The sequence below is a fragment of the Alligator sinensis genome, unplaced genomic scaffold (assembly GCF_000455745.1).
Source record: "Alligator sinensis unplaced genomic scaffold, ASM45574v1 scaffold548_1, whole genome shotgun sequence".
Lineage (NCBI taxonomy): Eukaryota > Metazoa > Chordata > Crocodylia > Alligatoridae > Alligator > Alligator sinensis.
In genome coordinates, this window is record NW_005842973.1 from 148,265 (window position 1) to 164,848 (window position 16,584).

General features: G+C 41.4%; 1 protein-coding gene across 1 annotated transcript in view; it reads right to left on the minus strand.

Moving 5' to 3' along the window:
- MEP1B (meprin A subunit beta) overlaps positions 1–16,584 on the minus strand; it is a 40,366-nt gene that overhangs the window by 17,051 nt on the left and 6,731 nt on the right. Inside the window, exons 2-6 of the mRNA XM_025192837.1 lie at positions 4,169–4,187; positions 3,935–3,979; positions 3,791–3,834; positions 2,280–2,352; positions 1,034–1,151 (exon numbers count right to left, since the gene is read on the minus strand). Of these exons, the coding sequence (XP_025048622.1) occupies positions 1,034–1,151; positions 2,280–2,352; positions 3,791–3,834; positions 3,935–3,979; positions 4,169–4,187 (299 nt within the window). The remainder of the gene's footprint in view (positions 1–1,033; positions 1,152–2,279; positions 2,353–3,790; positions 3,835–3,934; positions 3,980–4,168; positions 4,188–16,584) is intronic.

A 16,584-nucleotide genomic window follows, 5' to 3' on the forward strand; every position in this document is an offset into this window, starting at 1 on the left:
TCTTGAATTTTGTCTGAGGATGAACTGCAGGATTTAGTCCTATTGGCTTTGTACAGACATTTGGGGAAATTAGGGAGAGCTTAGGTCGAGTTAAAAATGGCCACCTGATCTAAGGTAAGGGGGGAGGGGGGGCAGGCAAGACATCTATAGGGGGATGAGGGGCAGGTATGGTCCATGGGAGGGATTGGTGGAGCAGGCAGGGTCCACAAGGAATTGGGGAAGTGGGAGGGGCAGGTGGCATCCATGGGGGAGATTGGGGAATCAGGAGGGCAAGAGGGGTCTGCAAAAGAATCGGGGTGAATGCGGTCCACAGGGGGGCTTAAGGAATTGGGGGCTAGTGAGGTTTGCAGGGGTGGATTAGGGGGGGCACCTGGGGTCCCCAGGGGAGGGTGCTGGGATCAAGGAGGGTTTGGCAGGATCAGGGGGGCTCCCCTCCTGCCAATGGACGGGAGGCAAAGGTAAGTAGGAGCCCAGCAGCGGGGGAAAGAGGAGGAGTAGCAGCATAGAGGGAAGACAGGACTGCAGGGGGGGAGTGGTGAAGCCTGCATAGGCAATGGCGGGCAGACAGAAGCTGTGGCTCCAGCTCTGGCCCTGGCCCCAATCCCAGGTTGCGGCCACAGCTCCAGCAGCAGCCTGTTCCCCGTTGCCTGGTACTCAACTGGATGGTGAAGGGTTTTTGCCTCCATGTTAAATGAGGGGGAAAAAAAACCTTGTCTTTTAATTCAGTAAATACAGAGTTTCCAAAGGCCAATCAGAAAAAATGATTTAATTCTGATATTTTTCACCATCAAAGAACAAATTTCTCTCTAAGAATTCAGTCATATACTCACTGTACAACTCCCATTAGGTCTCATGTTTTCAAAGTAGTATAAGTAGTAAACATTTCTAGGTTCATATTAGGTTTTGGACAATTATAAGTTTCAATAAAATTTGAGAAAAGATAAGGTAAAGACTTATATTCAGTATTCTCTTTTTGGAAACATCTTGCCACAACCAAATGCAATGAGAAATCATCACATGTTTTTCCCCTTACCCACTTCCCTTGAACACTGATATGTAATTCTCTTCACCTTCCCAAGGTTTGAAGTCAATACAGCTTTTTAGTCGATACTGTTCAAATGCCTTGAGGATAACTCCTTTGGCATTCATTTCTGTAGGGGAAACAAACAACATTCTTACTAATAAAGCACCAAACTGAGGTTCTTGGTAAGTTTGTATATGGATTTCCTTTGTCAAACTTATATTAAAATCACTGGGAGTCCTGCCAGATTAAGGACTAAAAAATACTAAGGATCCTAAGAATCAAACCATTGGAAAACTGTAGTCTCTTTTCCTATGCATAGCTTAGGGGTGATTCTTAGGGTAAAAACATATATCACGTTTGAGTCAGTTCTGATTGATCCGAGTCAAAACCTGGTAGTGGCATAACCCTTTATACATACAACTTGTCCCTGAAATGAATAGTAATTAACTTGAATTAGCTGAGATTGTCCCAAGAAAAAGTGTTATCTCAGGCTAAAAACAGATGTGAGGTTTATCCTGGGTCAGATTGTCCCAAGCTTTAACTCGCATCAAAACAGTCACATTACAGTCATTTACAACCATGCAGTTTTTGTGGCTATTTACTTGAATTATCTCAGATTGTCCCAGAGAAAAAGTGGTATCTCCAGTACTTCACAGGTACTCAAAGTGGGACCATGGGTTTGTACTTCTATATGTTGTCAAGGTAAAAAGCTTTGTCTTGGGAGAAATTTGAAGTCTGTTTTTAGTCTCAGGTACTTCACAGGTACTTAACATGGGACAATGGGCTTACATATAACAAGAGCATGTATTATTTGTGAGTTGCTTTCAACTCTCATGCATCCCTGTGGGGTTTATCTGAGCAAGCACCAAATAAAAACTGTAAGGATTTCAGATTTCTTCCAAAACAAACTGAGGGTTACAAACACCTCCCAGGAATTGTTCCAGCTCTGAATATTAACATGTCTGGGTCATTTCCTCTAAGAGACTTGCTTGGTTTAAACCCCTTCAAATGTTAATAACCAAATAATTCTAAGTCATAACTAGACTGAACAAATGGAAAATTAATATTTCCTAAATAAAAAAAAGATCCCCAGTTCCTTTTTCTTTTTATATAATGTTACACATTAGACCCATCCCTTCAAAAACAAACCGGAATTTAAAACTGGTGTTGTTTTCAACCAAAACAGATGACAGACAGACGGACAGATAGGCACACACATGCATACATACACACTGTTCAACGGAAAATACTGTACCCAGGCTATCCTCAAGGACATATGGGATAGTGAGGGGCCACCTATATTGGTCACCAATAATGGAGTTTCGTTCCTGTAAGTGGGAAAGAACATAAATACAAAATGTTCACTAAGGGATGATACTTGAGTTAGAAGTAAAATAGTTTAGTAGATGAATACTGCTGTGTAAGTCATAGGTCTTACAAAATTGTGCAATGTATGTGACAAATAATTCTGGGAGCTCAAACTATGGGGAAGATGGTTCAGTAGTCTAGGTCTCAGTTTTGAAATGCCTTGACTTCCCAGTACCAGAGCCTTATCTCAACAGTTTCTTCCCAGGCCTTAAATCTTTCCTGAGGTAGCCCAGCTAAATTTCCTGTAGCATGCGAGGTCCAAGCTTTCAGATAAGACACTGAAATCTGAAGTACTACTTGCCTGACATTAACATTAACAATACCAGGCCTTTCTTCATTATATTGCAAAAGTCAATGACACCGTTTTCATTTTAGATTTCATGTTAGAACTTGCCCCATCTAATCCGATATCTCCCTCAAAAAGGTTCTGCCCCAAATTTGTTCCAGTGTCCTTAACCAGATCTTCCCTTACACCACTGATGCACTATTGGCACAAAATAGGACACTCTGAGACGCTCCATTTTGCCCCTTACTCTATGGCACATGCAGCTGTTCCTGAGTTCCAGTCTCAGCTGAGTGCACCAGAGAGTGGGAGCAGGGATGAGAGGAGAACTGAACAGAGGAAAGGAATGAGAGTTCTGGTCTGAACTGAGGCAGGGGACAAGGGATGAGAAGCAGGTAGTTATTTATCACTACTTAGAATAAACATATGTCCCACTTTCATCAGGACAGTGCTGTTTTAAACGCTTGTCCCACGTGTCCCTCTAAAAGTGCCATGGCCATCCTAAGTAGTAATGAATGGTCACCTAGTAAAGGCAAGAACAAAGTCCTGTTGATTTCAAGGGGACCAGGTGCAGGCTATGTTCAAAGGACTCCCCCGGGACTTTTTGAGATATAATGCATGATATACATGTAATTTTCAGTGTATTAGATGAGTGAGGTAGTCATTAAGGATCTACTTTCACAAAACTTTCAATGGGGCTAATTACACGAGGAAGAAGGATTTGCAACATTGATCTGCAACTTATAGAAGTTGACAATACATAATGTGCAGATAGATGAGGCATATCTCAGCCAGACCTGTCTGCATGTGACTGATGCTGCTGATATTCTGGTAAGTACAAATATAAGTCACAGTAAAGAAAATAAGAAGCTAATTATCATCTACTGGCTGACTTGTTTTCACTCTGGATAATGTTTCTGCAATTTTACCAAGACTCTCATTCTCTACAACATTTTGTACAGATCCATCCCTAGACAGTTTCATTTCATTGTTCCATTAACAACGTTTATTGTTAGTACAGAGAGGGCGGGCTAATCATTTTCAGATCAGGAGTATTTTTATATTGCAAAAGTCAATGGCACCATTCTCATTTTAGATTTTACATTAGAACTTACCCCATCTAACACGATATCTCCCTCAAAAAGGTTCAGTCCTAAAGCTAAAAAGGAGGAACTGATTAGTACTCAGACATAGTAGTAATCTCCCAGACTCACAATGAAATTTTAAAAATATTTACAAGACTAAATAAAAAAATTCACCTTCATTGATGTCAAAGATATCCTGATCAATTCCACCATCTACATCTATTTTGGAAAAATAAAAGACAAATGAGATAGGACATTAGCCCTGGTTATTATCTTCACAAAGTGTAAAAATTAATGCAATAACAGTAACAGTAATTATAAATCTGTGTCTGTCCCATTTATGTTTATGAGCAGCTGTTTTTGTTGGCTGCTTTCAGTGCATACAAATAGAACTCAAACAGTACTCACCAAATGTCTCTGAAGTAGGCTGAAAGAAAAAAAGATGATAATATGAGAATGCATGAAAGGAAATGCTATTAATATTCCTCTTTTAATAAGAATAATGTTGTGTTAAACTCACAGCATTTACTGCTGGCCACCTTTGGCATTGTCATAATAGTCTATGATAAAACTACACTAGAATAAGTGGATTCATAATCTTTCCCAAATCTCAAAGCACTTTCTAAAGAAGATGAGTGTTCCCAATTTACAGATGGGAAAACTGAAGTACAGAAAAATAAATATTTTGCAAAGGACACCCAACAATTCAGTTGCAGAATAGAGTATAGAATCCAGGTGTCTAGAGACCATCCAGTTTTCTATTCTCTTCCTACCCATATTTTATGGACTTAAATATTCCATACTGTCATTAACTGGCTTCATTTCATGGCAAAACTGTAATGAAATATACATACTGCATTTTTCTTTGCACTAACTAATCCATAAAATATATTCCTATATTAGACAGAACACCTGGTTTCATTTTAGAGTATTACATTTCAAATAACATTATTTAAGTACTCATGCAGTATAGGATAAGGCATAAATATCTTTCTTAAGTAATTTGTTTGCCTATTTTGTTTCTAAGGAGAACTCTCCTTTTTGTAAGTTGTGGGGTTGCCACAACTAAAGGAAAAAAAACCCTTAAGATTTAATAGTGTTTAGACACAGAAGCAGTAGCAGATAACCAGATATAGAAGACACTATACTATGCAGGAATGGAGTTCAATTTGAGAGAGATTTATTTTAACTAAGGTCTCTGCTTTCATTGTTACACTTTGTCTGTGTAAATAATTTGTAATCTATTCCTAACACAATTTTGGATGTACTATATTGGGGGCCTGGTTTTTCCAAAGTCATATTATATATATACACACTCATATAATTTCAGCTGCAGATAAAGTCAAGGGTATCTTATAGTCCTCAGCAGCCTTAAAAATCAGGCCTTCAGAATCCACAGCCAAATTTGCTTCAGTCAGTTCCACAGGTAATCTGCATTGTTAATAGGCAAGTAAATATCATAACTGGAATTTTCAAAAGGACTCTAGTCATATATTTTGGCAAAAGCAAATAATTATGGGAGCATACCAGACATCTGTGTGGTACTAAATCTGATCAGAAATGTGTTGACATTTTTTTGTCAGAAAATACTGATTTGTTAAAACTGAATGTGTTTGCAGGAAAACAAGAGTTTCAAAGAATTTCTGATTTGAAAAACTTGGGAGGAAAATATTTTGAAATTGCCAAAATTATCCCATTTTGTCATTTCTTAATGGAAAAAATATATATTTTAAAATTGAAATGACTTTACAATTAGTAACAGAAGCAAACTAACAAACTACTGCTAATGTCCCTGCTAATCCTTCCTTCCTAATGTCTTTGGAGAGTTTTCTAAGGACCTCCTATGAGCCAGATTGCAGTTGCCCTTTACAGCAGGGGATGCCATGGAACCTTAGTTAGTGCGCCTGCTATTTTTATTAGTGTTTGCAGGGGGAGGAGTGGAGGAGATGTTCTGGCTGATAGCCAATGGCAGTGATGTCAGGGAGAATTCAGCTTTTGTGGGATTCAGTTGGTGTTGGTCCATGGCAACAGCCATGTCAGAGATTTCCAGAGTGGTTTGTCATGTCTCTGTTCCAGCTCACCACTATGTGCTTGACCCCATGCCCACTGAATGGAGAAAAATATGAAGTCCACTATCTAAGTAGTATCATTTCTAAAGCATTGCCTTAGTGATTTTTACATGACAGCTACATGGTCCTACATCTTGCAGGCTTGCATACAGAATGCTAATGATTGGTTTCTAGTATGTTCCTTCATTCAACATGACCTTTGCATTATAGGGACAGATGCAGTGATAGTATGACTATAATACTGTTAATGATTAGCTTGTAAGGCACATGTAGCAGAACTTGCTAATGTCAGGAGTTAGTAGCACTGTCCCTGTCGCAAGAAACCATTCCGGGGTGGGTGAAGATGGATCATTTTTGTCAGAGGGTCCATTCAACTGGCACAGTTGCTTTTTAGGTCATTCAGTTCTTCCCTCATGAGAAAAATACTTGTGGTTCTTGCCCTCATTTTTCAGTAGTGGTTTAACATGCAGGTGGAAGGAGGCAGGACATGTGAAAAAACACTGATTATCTAAGTAGTTTATCATGGTTGTTCTTTATCTTGACCTAATCTGGGAAATGATGATTGCAAATGTTTCATGCAATAGGAATTCAAGCCAGCTGTCTAAATTAGGTAACAGAGCAAGCAATACTGGACCATCTTGGTAACTAACAATATTCTTCCATTCCTACATATAATGTTATAAAGCTCCAAAAAAGCTCTTGCACATACTTTGAAGGCATACAACTACTAGCCTGGAATGTTTAGGGTGTCTGTCACTTTAAGGGCTGGAGCAGGGAGCTGCCAGGTGGCTGGTGAGAGTGGCCATTTTGGAGAGCTCTGTTATAAGAGCAGAGCAGTTTGTATTCAGCTGCCTGGGGAGTAATGTCACTCAGAGGAGCTCCTGCTCCAGGAATATCTTGGAGGTAAGGGTGAGGCTATGGGAAACGAGGAGGCCTCATTGGTCCTGAACATGACCTAAAACTGCATCCTGCCAGGATAGGGAGGCCTGGTGGTCCTGCCTGTGGTGGGGCAGGGCCACATAAATACCAGGACTGAGAACCTCCCAGGTGTAAGGCAGGTCAGGGCGACTAAACCCCTGCCCCTACCTTCAGGTGGGTTACTAGGAGAGTCAGTGGGGGGCCCAGATAAGCTTACTGAGAAGCGCCTGAGTCCTATGGGATGTTGGACTCTGGAGGTGGGACAGGCATGCTCAAAGAGGAACACCTGAGCCTAAGAGGGTGTAAGACCCCAGGCCCTGAGAGTTGCAGAGGGGAGTTGTGGAGCCAGTTAAGCTTAGGGAGTAGTTGCTGAGTCCTAAGGGCTGGAGGTCCCCAGGCCCTAGTGTAAGGGGCAGAGTTGTGGTCTGAGAGAGAGGTGTAGTGGTCCAGTGAGGGGCCAGGGTGAAGTAGGCCCATAGTTGAGTAATCGCTCAGTCCCGTTTGGGTGAGGGTCATGGGAGAGGCCCCAAAGACCATGCCAGGTCTGACTGAAGGGTGAAGAGCAAAGCATGAGGATCTCCATGGAGTAGGGTGGAATGAGTGTGGCTTGGCCTGGATAGGCAGCATGCAAGAGACCGGGTGAGAGCCAGTGGAGTGCAAGAGGCCCTGGTGAGAGAGGGGTGGTATGTGTGTGGCCCCAAAGTGGGCAGTATGATAGATATACAACTGTGTGTCCAGTTTGGGCCGGCCTTGAGCCAGAGTATCATCACACAGTGAGACATTGGCAAGGCATGGGACATGTGTAGGGGTGGTAGAAGCATGTACTGATCATCCACAGTCATTTGGGTGCACAAAGGGCAGCCTCCCACCCATTTGACCTCTCAATCATTTATCAACAACGTGTGGCAGTTGAGCAAGGTGGGCAATTTGCCCAGAGACAAGGATGGGGCCATAATAGTACCAGGCCTGGAAGGTGCCTTTCGTCACCCCTCCCTTTTCTGTTTGAAGACCTCCAAAATATTTGTCATCGGTGGGTTACCCCACCCAAAAGACATTCTAGAAGACTTGGTGGCTCCAACAGATTCCTAAAGCACCTAATTCTACAATGTATCATTGATAGTTGAACAGCTTCCCATTCTTTAAAACTTTTTAAAAATAATTTTTAACACAAAAGCTACAGAAAATGATTTTACCATTATCCATTCTTTAAAAACTTTCTACCTGAAGTCCTTCTGGCTATGGTAAGTCATGAAAATGAACAGGGGATGGTATAGGTATACCAAGTCATTTAAAATGCCCAGAGGTAAGATGGGCAGCCATTTAAGTCATCCAAGTAGCATTAGCAAGTCTCACTGATTTCAGTATTACAGGCACTTCTTAACACGATTTAAACATTCCACATTTTTCATACCAGAACAGCCTGCTCTTAGCTGTCCACACCTCATTAAAGCTCCTTAAATTGCTACTCACAGCTCCTTACCTCTGTTAGCAACCATGAAATTAACAGAACCCAGTTAGCTTCAGTGCTGCTAATGGCACAGAACTGACAACAGCTGAGGTGAGCTAGAAGCATTAACAACTTATCACATGGGTCATGCAATTTTCTGGTTGTCAAACAAGCCCACTATTTATACTTGGCCAATATGATAAAAGTTACAAACTGTGGCTGTATGCTGCCAGAGATATGGTGGGGAAGTCCACTTGTAACATTTGGAGAAGAGACATAAATTGCTTTGTGCATCTTATTGCAAGCTCTTCCATGTCCAAGGCACCTGCATTTCAAAACCCTAGAAACTTTTTGTTCAGCGTGACCACAAGGTCATTCTACTTAGAGCAAGAAAGAAGCATGCCGTTGATGACCTCTTGATGGAGCTGCTGTGGAAAGGTAGAGAATGCATCGAATCATGAGATGGGGGAGGAGCAAGAATAGCAAGAACTTGGGTGGGAAGGGGAGCCAGCAGCAGGAGGAGAGAGAGAGGTAGGATTGGGAGGATGGAGAACAGGATAGCTGTGGCCTCAAGAAGGCTACAGAGGGACAGAAATAAGGAAGAACAGGCCAAGAACAATGACATGTTCTCAGCAATGTTGGGGACATCTGAGCACTCACTGGCCCCAAAGCCTGTACAAGTGTTGTCCTATGCACTGGGACTAATTAGATGACAGAACCACAGCCCTGCATGGGCCCAATTGGTCCTGTCTTCTTGGGGAGAAGATAGGACAATCAGTTAGATATCTGAAGTGTTGATATACTAATGTGAGAAGCATGGGGAGCAAGCCGGAAGAATTGAAGGCCCTATTACAATAACATAATTATGCTATCTCTTATATTACAGAGATGTGGTGGTGTAATTCACATGACTGGTGTATGGTCATGGATGGATATAGTTTGTACAGGAAGGACAGACAGGGGAAAAAGGAGAAGGTCTTGCCGTATAACTTTTCAAGTGATGTACAAATGTTCTGAGATGCAGTACAAAGTGGAAGGTAGGCCTATTGAGGGTCTCTAGGGAAAGGTCAGCAGGGGGCATGTCATGGTGGGTGTCTGCTACATGCCACTAAACCAGAAAGAGGATGTGGACGAGGCCTTCGTTAAACAACTGATAGCACTTTCAAATCGCAGGACTTGGTTCTCACGGGGGACATTAATTATTGGAACATTTGCTGGGTGGAAAACACATCAGTACACAGGCAATCCAGCAAATTTTTGGAGTGTGTTGGGGATACCTTGTTGATACAGTTGGTAGACAGACCAACTGGGGAGAGCTGTTCTCAACATGCTGCTCAGAAACAGGGAGGAATTGGCTGAGAATGTGAAAGTGGAAGGCAATTTGGATGACAGTGACCAAAAAATTATAAGAGTTCAAAATCCTAAGGGGAGGAAGAAAGGAGAGCAACAGAATAAAGACAATGGACTTCAGAAAAGCAGACTTTAACAAAGTCAGGAAACTAATGTGCAGGATCCCCTAGAAAGCAAGTCTGAAGGGAAAAGGAGTCCAGAAGAGCCTGCCTGTGCTTTAAGAAGGCCCTTTTATGAGCACAGGAGCAAGCTATCCCAATGTGATAGCTGTCCTGAGGAAGATCAAAGAAACTAAAGATCCCTTAAAGAATGCAGAAGGCAACTTGGTTATAGATAATACAGAGAAGGCTGAAGCCTTTTTTTACTTTAGTCTTCACAAAAAGGGGCAAGTATCAGGTGATGAGTGCAGTTGGCAGCAAAGCTAAGGAAGGAGACAAACAGCCTAAAGTAATGGCAGAACAGGTTAGGGATTACTGAAAAGAGCTAGATGATTCCAAGTCAGCAGGGCTGGATGGGGTGTTCCCTAGGGTACCGAAGGAATTGATTGAGGTAATTTTCAGAGCCATTAGCTGTTTGAGAACTCATGGAGGTCGGGTAAGATCCTGAATGATTGGAAAAGAGCAAATTTAGTGCCCATCTTCAAGAAAGAGAAGAAGGATGACTTGAGGAATAACAGACCAGTCAACCTGATCTCAATACTTGGAAAGATCATAGAACAGGTGTCTACTGTGTAGTACCAACAAGTGAACAAGGTGATCAGAAAAGCCAGCATGGATTCAGCAAGAGCATGTTGACCAACCTGATTTCCTTCTGTGTTATGGTGACAGGTTATGTGGAAGGTGGAAGAGCAGCAGATGTCATCAAGGCTTTTGATGCTGTCTCACATGACAGTCTCATGAATAAGTTAAGGAAATACAGACTAGATGAAAGTACTCTAAGCTGGATACGTAACTGTTTGGATCATCATGCTCAATAAGTGGTCCTTAATGGCTCAATATCTAGTATTGGAGAAGTATGAACTGGGATTTCCCAGAAGTGAGATCTAGGCCCAATATTGTTCCATATCTTCATTTGTGATCTAGATGGTGGGAGTGGGGGCACACTTAGCAAATTTTCACCAAGCTAGGTAGAGTTGCAGATCCTTTGGAGGGCAGGGCTAGGATCCAGACTTGGATAGATTGGAAAAACAGTCTACAATCAATCAGATTCAACAAGAACAAGTACAAAGTCCTGCACTTGTGATGGAATAATGTCATGCACAAATGCTGACTGGGGAATGAGTGGCTAGGCTGCAGTACTGCAGAGAAGGACCTGGGGATTACAGTGGACTGTAAGCTGAATATGAGCCAACAGTGTACTCTTGTTGCAAGAAAGGCCAACTGGGTTGTATCAACTTGCAAATCAAGGGAAGTGATTCTTCAGCTTAATCAGCATTAGTGAGGCCTTACCTGGAGTATTGTGTCCAGTGCTGAGTTCCACATTTCAATAAGAATGTGGACAGATAGGAAAGAGTCTAGTGCAGAGTGACAAAAATGATCAGGGGTCTGGGAAACGAGACATGTGGAGAAAGGCTGAATGAACTGGAGTTATTTAGCCTGGAGAGGAGAAGACTAGGGGGGGGATTTAATAATAGTCTTCAAATACCTGCAAGCTGGTGATAGAGAGGATGAAGATGGGATTTTCTCTGCGGCCATATGGGACAGGAATGGGAGCAATGGAAGTTTAGGTTGAAGATTAGGAGAAACTTTCTGACTGAAAGGGTGGCCAGACATTGAAACAGGCTACTTAGAGAAGTTTTGGAATCTCCATCCTTGGAAATTTTCAAGAGCAGGTTGGACAGATGCTTGGCTGGGTTAATTTAGCATTGAGAACGGGGCTGAATTAGATGACCTCTTGTCATCTTGAAACCTTACTTTTCTATAAGCCTATGACCTATCAGCCTTGGTTGTCTTTGCAGGTGAATGCCCTTCCAAATATGTTCTGTACCACAGCAGGTCAGATAAGAGGCAAGTGAACCTTTTGCATTCCCTACTCCTCCGATATCTTCTGCAAGTGATGGCAAATGTTAGGAGTCAGAAGTTATTCAACAATTGGGTTTACATACAAACTCAGGGAACCCTGAGGAGAGACCAAGCAGTCAGTGGCTAGATTCCTAGAATGGCTTCATGATGCAAGGGAGACTGAAAGACCTCTTGCAGCTGAGCTTGGGAAGATAAGAAATATAATGTTCTTTGGTTTGGTATGGACTGTAACAGAATGATAGGTCATAGGACTTGGGGTACTTGCAGGTGAACACAGTTCTGAGCCTAACTACTGGTGTAGTTGTGACATTTTTATGACTTAATTACTGCTGATTTACATTACTCCTGATTTACACTGATGGAAGAAAGATCAGACTGAGGGCCTTAGCAGAGAAATTAATCATATAGTACTGAGATTTCTTTTCAGCTGAACCATCTGTCATTACATAATGTCAGTAGCCCTCTATTACTAAATATTACTCTACTGCTACTTATATCTACCACTATAACTTCACTAACTCCTGTGATCTGGAAACTCGCACCAATAATCCTCACAGAGGTAAAGGATACCTACATACCAAGAAGAATCTGCAAGGTTCAGAAGCTAAAATAATATGATTTCTATAAACACCTATAGGAAAAGCTGTATTTCAAAGTTGTCAAGTGCCTTTAAATATGTCAATAAAAGATTAGTTTCAATCATTATAATCATTTACAACGATACAAGACGCCAAGCTCCATCTTTCAAACAAGTTATCCAGCACTTATCAAAACTTTTTCATTCACAGACAAAATTATACAGCTGCATCAAAACCCCCAAAAGTAGAATCATAAAACAGTTTAATTCTGTCCAGGCTACATTCATAGTCAGTAACAACACACAGGTGAGAAATGATTCACATACCAAATTATTTCAAATTATTTTTATAACCAGTTCAGCAGTAACTGAAAACAGTTATAAACCAATGGTTGGCCAGTGGCCACTGTTGAGGAAACTGGTGATTTGTTTCTAGCTCCTAGCGAATTTGACTTGGTCCTTATTATGGAGAATCTCAGAAATCCAGCCAATCCCAGTGAAATAACCAATGTGAGTGGGGATATTTATTGGATAAATATTACTTCTGCAAACATCATATTTTAATAAATATTATTCCTGAAAACTTCATAAATCTACTCGATACAAAAAAAAAATCAGACTGAATATAGACATTGGATTTATGGCACATTATAACCTGCCTGCCATCTGGTACCCCAGATAACCTTGTTATATACCAGCTACATCTTGGTCCTTTTCCTGGGGGGTTGGGACACGATGATCCTTCAAGGTCCCTTCCAACTCTACAGTCTATGAATCTATGAATCATCAGGTCTACATTCCCCTCCCCCCTCCCCCCAATCCATTTGTCACCTATTAACTGCCTCAAATTGCATTTTCACTGACTGGCATTCTTGCATACTGGCTTCTGGCTTCTAGTCTCAGTGTTGTCAACCCCACTGTGCCAAAAATTATGAGACAAACTCTCTTAAAAAATCAAGAGATTGGCATGTAAATCATGAGATGCTATTTTTGAAGCATGTGTGTGTGTGGGGGGGGGTTATTTGTGAAGGTGTGGGGGGCTGTGGGTGTGTATGTAGGGTTTGGACCCCAGAAAGGGGGTTCCTGAATGCCCTGGCAGGATGTGGGGTACTGTGGGTCAGGAGTGAGAGGCAGCAGCAGAGCTGGGGTGGTGGGAGCTGTGCCCTGGGAGTGAGGAGCAGACACACAGAGATGGACACACAGACAGCACCAAGATGGTAAGTGGGGGGAAAAGGGTGTGGGGAGAGGGAAGGAGCAGAGGAGAGAGATCGAGGCTCCCACTATGAGGGAGGGAGTAGGGCAGGAGCAGATGCTGCGGTGAATGGGGCCCCTGGGCTGGGGTGAGTTGTCTCTGTGTCCTACTGTCTTTGCCCAGGAGCTCAGCCGTGTGATGCCAGTGTGCTTCCTGCCTCCGGGCGGGCAGGGGATGTGTCACACAGCTAGCCTGCCTCTGCCCCACAGGGGGCATGTGCCCCACCAGGCCTCCCCCAGGGGTGCATGCAGCTGTGGAGAGCCACACCTCTCACCCCCTCACCTCTGGGTGACCTGCCAGGGCCCCATTCACCCCACCCCCTGCTCCTGCCCCACTCCCTCCCACCCTCACTGTGGGGTCCTCGATCTCCCACCCTCCCCTACCCCTTCCCTCTCCCCCTGCCCCTTCCCCTCCACAGCCTTACCAGCTGGGAAAATCTGGAGATTTGAGGGTTCCATTGGGAGATCATAAGCCAGAGTTATTTTGATTTAGAAATCCCGAGTCTCCCAATGTTTTTGCAACAGTTGTCATTACTGTATCCTATTCTATCTCATCCAGGAAGAGCACAGAACAACTGTAGATGCCTGAAGAAGGGTGTTTGTTCCCAAAAGCCTGCAAAGAAGAATTTTTCCAACTATTTCAGTTGGTCTAATAAAAGATATCAGATTTACCCAAAGAACCTTGTCTGATTGCTGCAAACAGTAACTACCAAATCTGGCCTCAGATGTCCACAGCCCCAAAAGCCAAAATCACAGCAGACCCATTTTACTGTAATCCAGTCCCTAACATTTTGGGAATATCAACAATCTTGTAAATTTATGAAAAGTTTGTAATTAAGAATAGTTACCTAATGTGGTAGGTGATACTGATTAAGACACATAAATGAGAAATCCAGTTGGTTCACTCAGTTACTATGTTTAAACTAAATGGAAGGCTTCCTTTTTTTTCTGAATGTTAGCAATACAGTGGGTTTTGTTTATTGACCAGAACTGTGATAAACATCACAATGCTTGTGAATATTTTTATATAAATGAAACCAGACCAGATTCTGACACCTTATTGTGTGTTAAGTTCTATCTTACTCTGTGAGTTGCCACAATGATAATGAATAAAGGCACAGTAATATGAATATAATCAACTTCAGCTTCCAAAAATAAGTTTTTCAGACCCACAGATCCTTAATAACATAGTTTCCTCCAAATTCTTGGCAACTAAAATGAGTTTTATTATCCTGCTTCTGAGAATATTGGATTTCTATGAAGAAATAGAAAGCAATATGTACTTTCAGAGTTACTATTGTTGCAGGTTATCAGAAAATAGCTAACCGTAGACTGGGAAAAGCAGCTGACTTATTTGAACAATATGACATATCCAACCTGGCTAAGAAGGCATTCATTTCAGTTTATATTAATTGTACAAAACCAAGTGCTTGATGACACTCTTCCAAATAGCTTAGTAGGTTTTACTACTCATCGTGGTGTTCAGCTTTGGTTAGGCAAATTTGCTATGAAAAATCAATGGGAAGTTTTGCCTGAGTAAGATGCGCAAGGTACAACCCTTTCAGTGTACATCTGTACTGATCATATATAAATAGTAGCACTGAGAAACCTGTCCTGAAAATCAAAATTTTTATATTCCTCTCCAATGTCCTTAAGAGCAGGAAAGAAGTATGCTTCTGCAGGAATTGTACAAAGGAATATATATTTTCATCACAAGCTCATTGTGACCCATATTCAAGATGTTAAAAATATGTTCCTTGCTTTCTTACCAGACAATGGATAACCTGAAGAAGAACCCAAGGCAGCAGTGCAGACACAAACAACAAACCCATGTTGCATGATGTGGAGACAGATCTGTGGAGTGACTTTGTATTTAAGGAAGTGGTTATCATAAATTGAAACCTTTGACCAGTTATTGGCAGCAAAGTGTTTTTCATTTTTGCTCTCGTAAATCCTCCAGTAAGTAAAGTCCAATTATGAATGTTATCAAATTAATATTAACACACAGTCCTTCATTGAAAACTTTAATATATATTTAAAAACGTTTTCCTTATGAAAAAATTAACATAATATTTAACACTTAACCTCTTCCAATAACTTCAAAAACTAATCTATTAGTCTATCATTTCACAAGATCCTTGTGAAATAGGAAAAGAAATAGCATATGTGTTTTAAAGGAAAGGAAACAGTCAAAAAGTGACTTGCTAAGTCCAGATAAGAAGTCTATGTTATAGCCAATATGGGACTTCAAGGCCTTGCTTCTCTGGGCAATGCCTTTTTCTAATCTTAACGTTTTACATTTGCCCATCACTTGGATTATGGTATGTCCTGATGGGTCATTTATATGTTTCCGGCGATTGAATGCCTTTGTTTTGTCATTGCCATTGAGTAATCCATATATTTTTACTTCAGTCTAGGCTGAATGTAGTTTCTTGCAAGTCCTAGTAAAGTCTTCTAATATGTTGCATACACAATGGCCTCTCTCTAACCAACAAGCATCATATAAAGAGATCTGAAATTGCCACAGATTTTCCTTTAATTTAGAGGAGAAGGTATATCTGCAGTAAACACATAGTAAAACTTCATAACCACTTTTAGTATGCACCATCTGATTTAAACAAGATTTCTAAAGATATCATGTTAACTGTTTTTATGTATTAGACATTAAGGTTACATGTTATCTTCCCCAGTCTCTGATACTGGGATCACAAAGTTGAACAATCTGAATCAACAGAACGTTCCATGGCACTTTGAGCATCAGCATAGCTGAGAAAGAACTGGCTGCCGCTGAACAATGGGAACAACAAAACATCCTCTTTCTTCTGTTTATACTTGCTGTTTTCCTTGTAACCCAATGAGAGGCAGAAAACTGGACTATAATTATGGTAGGTATTTTGTCTCTGTACTTATCTACCAAATTGATAACCCTGAGGATTGTCAATACCTAACCATAGATAATGATCTTGCCAGTTGTGCCCAAGATAGCCAGTGCTATTTGTAAGATTGTGAGGTTACTGTTATAGCTCTCAGGAGGCTTCTGATTTTTTTTCAAAATTATGCTTTTATCACACTGCAAGAAAGGTTGACATATTTTTTTCTGGAGGTCTGGTTGGGATTATACCTTGATTGGAAATGCCTTGTTGAGATAATAATATGTCATAAACTCAACAGGGCTTGCATCAATCCCTACA